The sequence below is a fragment of the Plecotus auritus genome (genome assembly GCF_963455305.1).
Source record: "Plecotus auritus genome assembly, chromosome: 11".
Taxonomy (NCBI): domain Eukaryota; kingdom Metazoa; phylum Chordata; class Mammalia; order Chiroptera; family Vespertilionidae; genus Plecotus; species Plecotus auritus.
This window is the reverse complement of record NC_137777.1, coordinates 1,720,101-1,732,317: the sequence shown is the minus strand read 5'-3', so window position 1 is coordinate 1,732,317 and position 12,217 is coordinate 1,720,101. Positions and strand designations below refer to the sequence as shown.

General features: G+C 55.3%; 1 protein-coding gene across 22 annotated transcripts in view; it reads right to left on the bottom strand.

Moving 5' to 3' along the window:
* PTK2 (protein tyrosine kinase 2) overlaps positions 1–12,217 on the bottom strand; it is a 118,666-nt gene that overhangs the window by 57,146 nt on the left and 49,303 nt on the right. For all 22 annotated transcript variants that reach the window (XR_013959311.1, XR_013959312.1, XR_013959313.1 and 19 more), the window contains 6 exons: positions 10,117–10,257; positions 9,402–9,479; positions 8,126–8,233; positions 6,630–6,747; positions 5,048–5,078; positions 1,806–1,858 (listed from right to left, as the gene is read on the bottom strand). Coding sequence is in view for 11 of the 22 variants with exons in the window: in XM_080646576.1 (XP_080502702.1) it covers positions 1,806–1,858; positions 5,048–5,078; positions 6,630–6,747; positions 8,126–8,233; positions 9,402–9,479; positions 10,117–10,257 (529 nt within the window). In the remaining 11 variants the exon portion in view is untranslated. The remainder of the gene's footprint in view (positions 1–1,805; positions 1,859–5,047; positions 5,079–6,629; positions 6,748–8,125; positions 8,234–9,401; positions 9,480–10,116; positions 10,258–12,217) is intronic.

The window sequence follows — 12,217 nt, the reverse complement described above, 5'->3', positions numbered from 1 at the left end:
TTTTAAAAGGTTATTGAAGTTTATTGAAGCCCTGTCCTGATCCACGCCTCCCCTCCCGCTGGGCCCACACTTACAGACCCCTTGTTACAAGCACTGGCCTCTGGGTTCTAAGTTCCACCTGTGCTCTGTAATAGGCACAAGTTTCATAAAGAAAAACAGAAACAACAAACGCACTTGGTAATTAGGCTGAAAACCTACTCTAGGTCCACAATAATGTGCCCGAAGAAGCACACTGTTCTACATAGACTTTCTGAAGATCTCACTCATTTTTACGGAGAAACCTGGAGTTGATGTCAAAGGTAGACTCCCCACACACTGAGCACCGACTGTAGCTGTCCTACTAAGGACCTAAGAATTGTTTTTCCTTCGCAATGAAATACGAGTGAGGGCCTGCCGGCCGTCTCCGGATGTCAGGAGATAGCTCTATTCCCCACCAGGGACCATCGGGAGCCAGACCCACCAAGGGCCTTGCCTCAACCCTCCTAGAAAGCGTCCAGAACAACGCGGCTCCCAGGATCATCCGGAAGACCAGGGACTCTCACTTGGCTCCGACTGTTCCTGCCTTTCTCCTTTCCCGCTACCTGAATGCACCCCTCTAAGTCCCAGCACAGATTCATTTAAAAACCTCTGTCACTTGCTGGCCACCCTGCAGCCGGCAGGCCTGGGCCACAGCTCCGCTCAGGCACTCCACCCTCCGCTCCACCCTGGCGGGAAGTGCTCAGTGACTTCGGAGGGGGGTGCTCGACACACGTCGTTGCACACACGCATCGCTAGGGTATCTTTGCTCAGCGTATCAATACCGCACAATACTCCTGAGAGGGGCCCAGAGCCGCGGTTTGCCGCTCTGTTACTAAGGAGTTTGCCGACCGCTGGCCTAGAGGATGTCTGTGCACAGTAAGAGAAGGAGCGATCATGTGTGTGCTGGGAACAAAAAGAGCCAAGTCATCAACGAGGCAGAAGCACAAAACTGAATTTCAGGAAAGATGGGTCAGGACAAATTAAACTAACAGGAACTAGGCTTCTCCAAGTCAGACTGTCAGACACCAGAGCTGCTAGGAAGCTGTTACACACGTTAGGAATGTGACATATATCTGAGAACAGGTTACCTGTGTGCAGATACATGTGTAGACCTCTGTGTGTGTGTGTGTACATATATAATGTGTATTGTAAGGGAGCAAACTTGGGTCCATCCAAGATGCTGTCCCCCCCCCCTTCCTGTTTTCACATTTTCAATGGGGAAAAGGACACATATGTTTTGAAAACATACCAAGGGAAGTACACCACACTCATCACGCCAACAAATAGTTAAGACAGTGCTTATCCATCATCTTAACTATAGTTCTAACAGTAATATTCAAACACCATTTTATGTTAATTGTGAAAGACAAAAACCATCTAAAAATGTTTCACATATTCTGAACTTCCAGAAACAATGATATACAAAGTATATTCTGTTGAAGTCTGCTGAACTGCAAAGATAAATTATAATGGCAATTCAAAAAGTAAAAATGTTCACAGTAGGTATGATTAACATGACAGTAAAACTGAAGAATAACTTGGAATTCTATATAATCGTGAATAATCTGGAATTATACATGTACATCTCATCTACAAAAGAAACGATGAGCCATACTCACACCCATTTAACGAGGTAAAGTGATGAAGCTGGGCAGTCAGAATGTCTTACTCATGGGCTGCTCCGAAGGAGCGGTCGTAACGGGAGGAGCAGAACCTGCTGCCTCCTGCACTGCTGGGAGCGGAGCCTGCGCAGCTGGCTCTCTGGGCTTCCAGGCCGAGCCCCTTACCTGACACGGAGACGGCATGTGTCCGCACGCCCTGCTTCTCACTGTTGGCCAGCCTGCAAGAGAGAGGGGACCGCTGTGAGCGCCGTGCCCAGGACCGAGCGGCCACCACGCTTTCAAACCACCCTGCGGCCATCAGGAGGACCAGGCCATTTCCCGCGGGGACTCCCGTTTCAGAGGACGGACTTTTGAAAAATTGGATTCTACCACCCAAACCCTTACCTCCCCAGCGGCCTTAACCTTGTGAAGGTCGGGAATTGGGCGGACACCGCAGGCTCTGTGGCCTGGAAGTGGACTTGCTCTCTAGAACAGTCTGAACCCTGCGCCCAGAGCACAGGCACGAGCAGGTGGCTGTGAGCAGACAGCGCCACTCACAGGCTGGAAGAGTGAGCTTACGTGCCTGGCTACTGGTGTCAGGAGATGGCGCAACATTCGTGTTTTACATATTTATCCACATAAAGTAAAATGCTGGCCACAGGTTTTAGTGACATTTAAAAAACGAAAGCAGAGCTCAGTTAAAAATGTTTGAAAACACAGAATAAAGGAACCCTACAGTCTTCAGAAGTCAAAGTCACTTCGATCTTTTTGTAAGAAACTTTTCCCAGACACGGAGGCTTTGGCTATGGAAGTCCCGAATAAAACTCTGCCCAGTACACGCAATGGCAACTAGGAAAAACTGGAACTTAAATAGCACGTCGATTCTGAGAACTAGAAACAGTCCCTGTGAAACTGTAAACCTGGGTAAGGAATGGTTTCAGCACAAAGCCATAGAGTTGAGCTCCATTTATGGCATTCTCTACCTAAGACGGTGCCTTTAAGTAAGAAAAGTCTCCAGGGGTGGGCAAACTTTTTGACTCGAGGGCCACAATGGGTTCTTAAACTGGACCGGAGGGCCGGAACAAAAGCATGGATGGAGTGTTTGTGTGAACTAATATAAATTCAAAGTAAAGGAGCGGAGGGGAGAGCAAGAGAACCCTCCGCTCTTTCGGCTCCGCGGGCCGGATAGAACAGCCGAACAGGCCGGATCCGGCCCACAGGCCGTAGTTTGCCCACGGCTGGACAAAGCTGTTTTCCCACGAACCCCGCGCCTCTGCACTGCAGCTGCCTCCGCCGGGAGCCCCTGCCTGGATGTCGGGGTGCGTGGGCAGAGGCTGCCTCGCCTTCTTCCGTCCCCTGCTGCTCAGGCCCGGGTCCCCTTCCCCAGGGCCTGCCTGTCTGTTGTTGAAAGTCACCTTCTTACCCTTCCTGGCCAACGGCAACAATGGGGGCTGTGCTCTAAGACTTAACCTTTGCTTTATCTATTCAGGTTCTCCGGTCTCTGTGACCAGTTCTAACCTAGCACCTTCTCCACGCACATTGATGTCTACACTTCTGCGTCCTGTGTGTTTTAATCCTCAAAGTCATCCTTAAAGACTTCCCACAACTGGAGATACGCTGAGCTGCAGCTCCTGGCCCGATGTGGGACACTAATAAATGTTCATTAGACATCACCGAGTTTGTGAAGCACCCTGCCTAAAAGCTAAGAGAAAGCTGCCCCCAACCCCTCCATTCACCCACACACAGACTGTGCCCACTGTGTGCCAGGCAGCGCCCAGGGCGAGGACACATGACCCTGGCCTTCCCCAGAGTCACGGGGTGTGGACGAGCAGAGAGACGATTTGCGAAGTCTAAGGACCACGGTGAAGTCGGTGTGTTATGGGAAGCACACAGGGCCGCTTCCAGGACAGGGCTCCTGGGAGGGTCCAGAGGCAGCGGGGTGGGTGAGATCTGAGTGGTGAACAGGCCTGGCTGCGACGAGGGGGCTGGAGGCAGAGCCTTCGCAGAGGCCTGGCAGGAGCGAGAGGGTGGCACTCCAGCAACTCCAAGTTCAGTGCGGCTGAGCAGCGGAGTGTGGGGGGTGGCGGCACAAGGCCGGTGAGCGGCAGGGGAGTGGTCACACGGGACCCAGCGGGCTTAGGCTCTGGCATTTATCCTCAGAGCCACGGTCAGGCAAGGGCTTGAACGAGGAAGCGCCCTCCTGCCGGAGTGCCGACAACGGATAGGACAACGGGCCAAGCTGGACACAGGTGGGTTGTAGGTGAGCAGAAAAAAGTTAACCCACAGGCTGGGCTGCTGTCCTCTGAGGGGCTGTGGCTGGTGCTGGGGACTTGGGTTTCAGGAGGGCTCCAGCCTCTCCCTGGCAGGGAGAAGAGCGCTGTGCCCACACGCACCAACAGCACAGGTCCTGCTGAAGTCCTGCTTTCCTTCAGGGAGTCTGGGTTTTAGTCCATCCCGGGCAGAGAGTGTGTCTATGCCCAGGAGCCCCTGAAAACCACGGGCACTGGGCTCTAACCAGCTTCCTGGGTCGACAACCCTCCACATGTTCTCACTTGTTGCTGGAGGAACAGGGGCTGTCCCGCTGAGTGTGCTGGGAGAGCGCTCTTGGGAGCCTGTCCTGGTGTCCTCTGCATGTCACCCCTGTGCCCCCTCCATGCTGGTTGGGCTTGGTGCCCTTTTGCTGTGACAGTGCACAGCTGTGACCATGTGCTGAGTCCTTTCCGGAGAATCGTGAACCCTGAGGTGGTCTCGGGGACTCTGGCACAGAGGTCCACGGGGGCAGCCCAGACAGGAGAACAAGAGCTGAAAACGGGAGGAGCCGCGGGCGGCGGTGGTGGGAGGAGAACAGTGGGGGCAGAGCAGGGGTGCTGGGTGCCCCTCGCCCCGGGCTCCAGGGGTGCTCCTCCGCAGGCCCGGGACGCTGGCCGCCCGCCCAGCCCGCCCTGTACCCCAGCCTCAGCTGTCACTTGGTCCCAGTTCCCAGCACACTGGCTGAGAGAGAGTCGTTAAGTTCTTCAGGCATTACTATCAATTTTAAATTTTTATACATCGACACCCTGACTACGAAATCAATGACATAATCAAGCAAAAAAAATGAACTTAAGTTACTTCCTAATTTTTCATGCTCTCACTTGTCAAATAGCCAGCATGGTCCCTCTCTCCAGGTTCCTCAGGACCAGCGGTGACTGCCCGTCTCCCCGGCCCCCGGCTCGCCACTCTGCCTGTCCCTGAGCTCCCTACTGAGCGGGAAGCAGCTTCGTATCAGACCCTCACACATCACGTGATCACAACGGGCTCGATCTCCATCTGCAAATGCTTGCTAGGCCCCATTCAGAAGGGTGGCGGCCTGGCTGCCAGGCAGGTGGTAATGAGGCAGTGATTTCCAGTTTCTAGCCAGTGAGTCACGACGCGCACACAGCAGCACTTACTTTGGTATTGATGGCAAAGCCCGTTCGCCTTCTGGGGAAAAAGGAAAGACATGGTGAGGTTCCGCCTATTCCTTTCGGAAGATCAGCGTAGCACTCAGGGCTGAGAAGGGTGAGTCCCATTCCAGTGTCTCAGCAATAGCCTTTAAGGGAAGTTCAAGTGTGAAAGTGACAAAAGGATGAAAGGCGTCTTCCCAGGAGGCTCTCAAAGACCAGGTGCCGTATGGTCCCAGGGGACACTCCATACCAAAGGCCTGGACATGGTACAGTTTCACATTTTGATAAATGAGCTTATTAGCAGCAACAAAGGTTCCAAATGATGCCTGTGCTCCACACGCGTGCACACACACTGCTCCTCCCATCCCTGGCCCAGGGCTCTGTTCTCCTCGTGCTCTCCGTGTTTGGTTTGGTTTTTAACATATTTTCATTGATTTCAGAGAGGGAGGAAGAGGGAGAGAGAGAAGCACCAATGATGAGAGAGAATCACTGATTGGCTGCCTCCTGCACCCCACTACTGGGAATCAAGCCCACAACCTGGGCATGTGCCTTTGACCGGAATCGAACCCGGGCCCCTTCAGTCTGCAGGCCGGCGCTCTACCCACTGAGCCACACCGGCTAGGGCTCCTCCTGCTTTTCCATACTCCCCAGATAAACCCAGCCTGCTCACGTGGGCACACCCCGCCCAGCCCTTGCGGACTCTCCTCTGGAGCCACCCTCGCCACCAGGTGCACGCCGGAGGGATCCTGTGTCCGCCTGCCACACAGCTGGCTGCTCTGTGGGGACGACTGTGGAGCCACCTACCAGGCTCTAAAGTCGGTGTCCCGTGTCTCCCACAGATGAGCAATCTCCAAGTCAGGGTCCCAGAGTGCGTCCCGATCCCACGGCAGCCACGGCAGCATGGGAACACAAGAGCTGACGCGGGAACACGCGTGCGCAGGCGCAGGCCCAGGCCTCCGTGCACCCGGGAGCGCTGACCCTGCCCAGCCCACAGGAGACAGGCCCACTCCGTGCTCAGGGATGAGCGCCGAGGCGGAGAGGAGGCCGCGGAGGCAGCAGAGGCTCGGGCTGGAGCCACGCGACTCACTCCCAAAGCCGTTCCCCGCTGCACTCCCCACGCGGCTGTCCCGCTGGGAAGCTTTCTTTGACGTTCAGAAGCCCAAGCCTCTGACACACCCCTTCCTACTGCTTTGCAAAACCCACACACCATTTCTGAAGCAATACAGCCCCCGCTAGGGCGATCGTTCATCCTAATCGCTGCTTTTACCTCATGATTTATTTACATGAGTTAGCAGAGAAACTGAAAACAAAACCAACCCAGAACATTACCCCCAAAGTTTATTTAAAATACCAGGTTTCCTAGAGAACACTCCGAGTGCACCGCTCACCACACACCAGCCTCCTTTAAGCTCAGGTCACACCCAGCGCTTGGGCGGGGGCTGGGCCACGTCCCCAGGAAAACCACGAAGCAGACTGACGGGCTCAGCCACTCGTCCGCGTTCACTCAGAGTCATCGAAAGGGCTCCAGGCTGCGGGGTAGCTCGTCTCCCAACTCGGTGGGAACGCGCCAACGGACACAGAAGCTCACCTTTCTGGGGTCGGATGATGAAGGACTGGGAGGCTCCGTTCACCAGCCGGCAGTACCCATCGATCAAGTCGGCCATGTTCTCGGCAATGGTCAGGGACGGTGCTGTCACTGTCAGCGGCTAAAAGGGGAACAGACCGAGAAAGAGCCGCTATTGTTCTCCCCACAACCAGAGGGACAGCTGCGCGTGACATCAGACCTCTAGATGCCGTGGAGACAGGAGTGGGAGTGAAACAAGGCTTGTCATAAGGTTTGAGGGAAAAAGGAAATTTGATATTTAAGACGCTATTCCTAGACTGTGACAGAAGGCACACGCAGACGAAAACAGAAGCCTCACTCACACGGAGACTCACTTTCTAGAACACAAGGAGGTGAAAAGTACCTCCCTTCAGAGCGCCTGGTCCCTCTGGCACACTCTCATTAAAGGGAGCACGCAGATAACCGGGGGCTAAAGTAGGGCTTATTTTAGAAACGACACCAACGTGGAGTACGTTTTTATCAACCATCCTTCGTAGCTTTTCTAAGTGAAAGGAAATTAGTAAAATATCATTATTCTTAACCAGGTACAGCCATGTTTTGCTTAAGAGCTTAGACATCCCTCTTTCCAACAGAAAACATGCACTTCGATAACCTTCCTAACAACCTGCCACCGAGTGCCATCCAGGCAACAATCACAGCTGTACGTGACTTTCAAAAACAGGCGTGTGCTACCTCATGTAGTATTTACAATCCCCTCGTAAATGAACAACCTGCCTCACCTGCATTGTTCCTTGTTACTTGGGGGAAAGCAAAGAGCCAGTGTGAAAATGACCGTGCCTCACAAGAACATTCCTGAGCTATTTGCAGGAAATTTCCATGTGCGACAAGGTTTCAATGTGACCGTGTCGTTGAACACGAAGAATCGAATGCATTTCCCAGAGCCTCAGAAACGCCCCCCCAAGGCGGCGAGGCCCGAGGACAGGTGAGAAGCGCTGCAGGTGAGCGCGCCCGGGGCCTGGCGTGCACCGCACACCACAGGGGAGCGGGGGGGGGGGGCGCCTAGCACGCTTCCACACACGCACACAGTGTGCCGCGCTGGCCAGACTCAGCACGGCTGCTCCCGTCCATCTTCAGAAAGGCTGCCTTAGGCAGCACCTGCCAGGTGCTCACTCGGCGCCACAGCTGCCTCTGGTGCCCTCATGGCTTGCTGACGGAGCACCCAGGCTCTGGGGCCAGACACCGTGGTCTGGGAAACAACAGTTCACAGAACCCATGTGTTTTTATACGACTTTAAGAAGTTGATTGCCTTGGTAATTCGCATTCATCTTCAATCATCTTCACAACGATGCTCTCAATTGATTTTTAAATCTCTGTGTCCTGTTCTACTCTTGGGACATTTAATCACGATTATTTGTAATGTAACAGTGCTGCGGACCCATGGACATCTCACCCTAAAAACACCATGGCTTCTAAAATGCCCCCCTGCCTCTGTCTCCCCGCGACGCCGTGAGCGTCCGTACCTCGGGCGCGCCCGCGATCTTGAGCTGGAGCGTCCCCTTCCGGTCCTTGTCTTCGCTGTTGGAGTACTGGATGGTCTGCACTTGATGGAAGTCGGCCAGATGTGTGGGCTTCGGGAAGAAAGGCACACACTGTGGACCACAGATCGAAGACGGGCTCCGCACATCCCAGGAGGCTCTCGGTGCCCCGTCCCGCTCTCCTGAGGACGCCCGCCCCGGCCCTGGGTGTCTGGGGGAAGGGACGGTCCCAACAGCACCAGGGCGTCTCTTTCTGAGCAGTGGTGGAGCCGCTGGAACCGTGTGCTCACTGCGGGGCCTCGATGTGCCTGCTCTCTGTGCCCCTGATGGCCAAGGAGGGGCACTGCCCCGGGAGCTGGCCACGAGCCCGCACGTACCAGACAAGGAGACAAACAGGAAGGAGAAGGGAGTCCTTGACTTGGCTCCTCACCACCCGGGGAGAGACGGGGATGGAACCGTGAGAAATGCCTGGATGGAGCGGATGTTCCGCTCCCCTTCCCACAGGGCGGGGCTGGGCCCACCCACTCCCGCACATCCTGAGCCTGCATGAGTCCGAGACCTCCAGTTCCGGGGTGGAACGGAGCTCAGGAGGAGGAGGTGCCCAAGGACCTGCCCATGCAGACAGGCCCAGGGCCTGTGCTCCGTTTCCCCCAGAATTGACTTCTTAGGAGGCTAAGGCTGCCTCTCGGTGTGGCCCTCAGCGTTTCATCAAAGGGACTCCTCTGCATGCAGTCAAGTCCTACGCCGTCATCCCAAGCCATCAGCCTGGCTGAGGCCTCTTGCTCTTAGCACATCACAAGCTATCGGCTTCTCCTGCCAAGTGCCCCCCAAAGCATGGGTTACACCCCTGGGGCGGAGCTGGAATTCTGGATCACCAAGGACTCAAACTCAGCTTCCTCCCCCGCAAATCGTCTTTACAGCTTTGCTTTCAGGCACAGGAGTCTTCAGATGCCCCTGGGTGCCCTCCATGCCCCTGCCCTGGCGTCTGGGCAGCACAGCCCCAAGGCTCACTCTCCTCTGGGCCTAGGGGACTGGCGCCCGTGGGGTTCCTGCACCGCCCTGGCGCTCTCACCGCCCTTCACTGGCTTCTCCCTCGCTCAGCCTACAAGTGTTCCAGTGCCACAGACCCAGCGAATGCCCATTCCTTAGCTCAGCCCTCGGCCTGCAGCCAGCCCACTCCCCACGTCACCCCGTCTTCAGGGCAGGAACCCCACGTGGGGGGCGTGTGCAGCGGTGGCTGGGACGCCCCGGAGAGACTTACATTGCAGCCCTTGTCTGTGAGGTAGCTGATGCCTTCCTCGGGGCCGATCGCCAGCTCCACCGAAATGATCCAGCTTGACTTTTGAAGGTGAGACAGGTGAAGGCAGAGGTACCGGAAGGAAAAGAACTATTTTAGATAAAGGGCCCGGGGCACATTAAAGGACCAATGGGAGGCTGGCTTAGCTAGCCATTCATCTGTCTAACCGAATAACATGAAGTATTTATAACCTCATCGACCCGCATCTCCCTAGCCTAGCCAGAGACTGCGCTCCTTCCAGTGGGCGTGAAGCTCAAGGTTGCTGGGGAAGACAGTCTGAACAGGTATCAACAGACTGTGCGGCTGGAAGAAAGAGTCTAAGGCAGCCGTGGGCAAACTACGGCCCGCGGGCCGGATCCGGCTGTTCTATCCGGTTCTCTTGCTCTCCCCTCCGCTCCTTTACTTTGAATTTATATTAGTTCACACAAACACTCCATCCATGCTTTTGTTCCGGCCCTCCGGTCCAGTTTAAGAACCCATTGTGGCCCTCGAGTCAAAAAGTTTGCCCACCCCTGGTAACAGAACACAGGCATGCTACCAAGAAAGGCGATTGTACTCACACTGATTCATTTTGGGGGCATTTCCCCCACATTCTGATGATGTTTAAAATGTGACAAATTCCATGTCCATCAGAAATCTAGATAGACCTAGGTAAGAAAAGCCAGCAGGCCGCACTTACCCCGAGCGCGCACTTGAAGCACTCCTTGTCGAATCTGTACACGGGGGAGAGGATCTCGAAGAACTTCAGGATACTCTCCTCTCGGTTGAGGTTGGCGAACTGTCTAAATGTCTGCTGGATCAGTTTCCTTAGTGTTTTGGCCTGCACGACACAATCACAAAAACCTCTGCAGAGTCGAGCGTGAGTCAAGAGCCGGGCAATACCCGCTGACTTCGAGGAAGAGGTCTTCCGTACCACTCAGTGCACCTACGTCACAGCTTTGCAAATGTCATGCTCGTCGGAGCTGTGTTTCTTTTTGAATAGCTAGCTATAATGAAATACAAATACACAGAAATACCACCTTCACCACTTTCCAGTGTACAGTTCGGTAGCTCTGAGCTTTGTATCTTAGACAGAAATGTGTAAGGTAATGTTGGCTCATTAGAACATGTGAAGAGTGAGGCATTAAACACATGCCCCTGCCCGTGACAGGGACCTGGCACAGGTGAGGAGCCGCGGCACTCACATGTCCATTGCTAGGGGGCAGTCGGTGCAGCCTTTCTGAAGGATTTGGCATCTCCCAGCAGAAACCTTAGAAAACCACTCCTGACCCAGCCTGGGGAGTCCAGGGCATGCGTGCTGAGGATGGTCACAGAACGGCAGGCTTGGCACAGAGGCTCTGCAGGGCTGTCTGTAGGAACGCACGCTGCTGGGACTGTCTCCCCAGCTCTCTCCCCAGCCCTCAGAACGGCTGTGTGATGGTGACCGACATTAAAATCCCATCACGGAATTCCATGGAGAAATATGAGAAAACTGTGCACACACAGGTGCTTTGAAAAGGAGAGCACGGGGTGGGACTCAGACACAGACACGTGGGAGCACACTGTACACGGGTGGGACTCACACACGGACACATGGGAGCACACGGTGCATGGGGTGGGACTCAGACACGGACACATGGGAGCACACTGTGCATGGGGTGGGACTCAGACACAGACACGTGGGAGCACACTGTGCATGGGGTGGGACTCAGACACAGACACGTGGGAGCACACTGTGCATGGGGTGGGACTCAGACACAGACACGTGGGAGCACACTGTGCATGGGGTGGGACTCACACACGGACACGTGGGAGCACACTGTGCATGGGGTGGGACTCAGACACACAGACACGTGGGAGCACACTGTGCATGGGGTGGGACTCAGACACAGACACGTGGGAGCACACTGTGCATGGGGTGGGACTCAGACACAGACACGTGGGAGCACACGGTGCATGGGGTGGGACTCACACACGGACACATGGGAGCACACTGTGCATGGGGTGAGACACACACACGGACACGTGGGAGCACACGGTGCATGGGGTGAGACACACACACAGACACGTGGGAGCACACTGTGCACGGGGTGGAACACACACACGGACACGTGGGAGCACACTGTGCATGGGGTGGGACTCAGACACACAGACACATGGGAGCACACTGTGCATGGGGTGGAACACACACACGGACACGTGGGAGCACACGGTGCATGGGGTGAGACACACACACGGACACGTGGGAGCACACGGTGCATGGGGTGAGACACACACACGGACACGTGGGAGCACACGGTGCATGGGGTGGGACTCACACACAGACACGTGGGAGCACACGGTGCATGGGGTGGGACACACACACGGACACGTGGGAGCACACGGTGCATGGGGTGGGACTCACACACGGACACGTGGGAGCACACGGTGCATGGGGTGGGACACACACACGGACACGTGGGAGCACACGGTGCATGGGGTGGGACACACACACGGACATGTGGGAGCACACCGCTCACCGGCATCCATGCATGAGGAAGGAGAGAAACATGCCCTTCATTCGTGTGGGAAACAAGGCCTCCCCCCTATCCCCGCATGCTATTCAATTTCCAACGGATTCACATAGAGAAAGCTGCTGAGAACGTGACACTTCCTCAAAACGAAGCAGCACTGCCGTAGCTGGTCTGGTCAGTGGATAAAGTGCTGGCCTGTGGACTGGAGGGTCCTAGGTTCCACTCCGGCCAAAGGGCATGCACCTCAGTTTCAGACTCCATCCCTGGCTCTGGCTGGGGCTCCTGTGG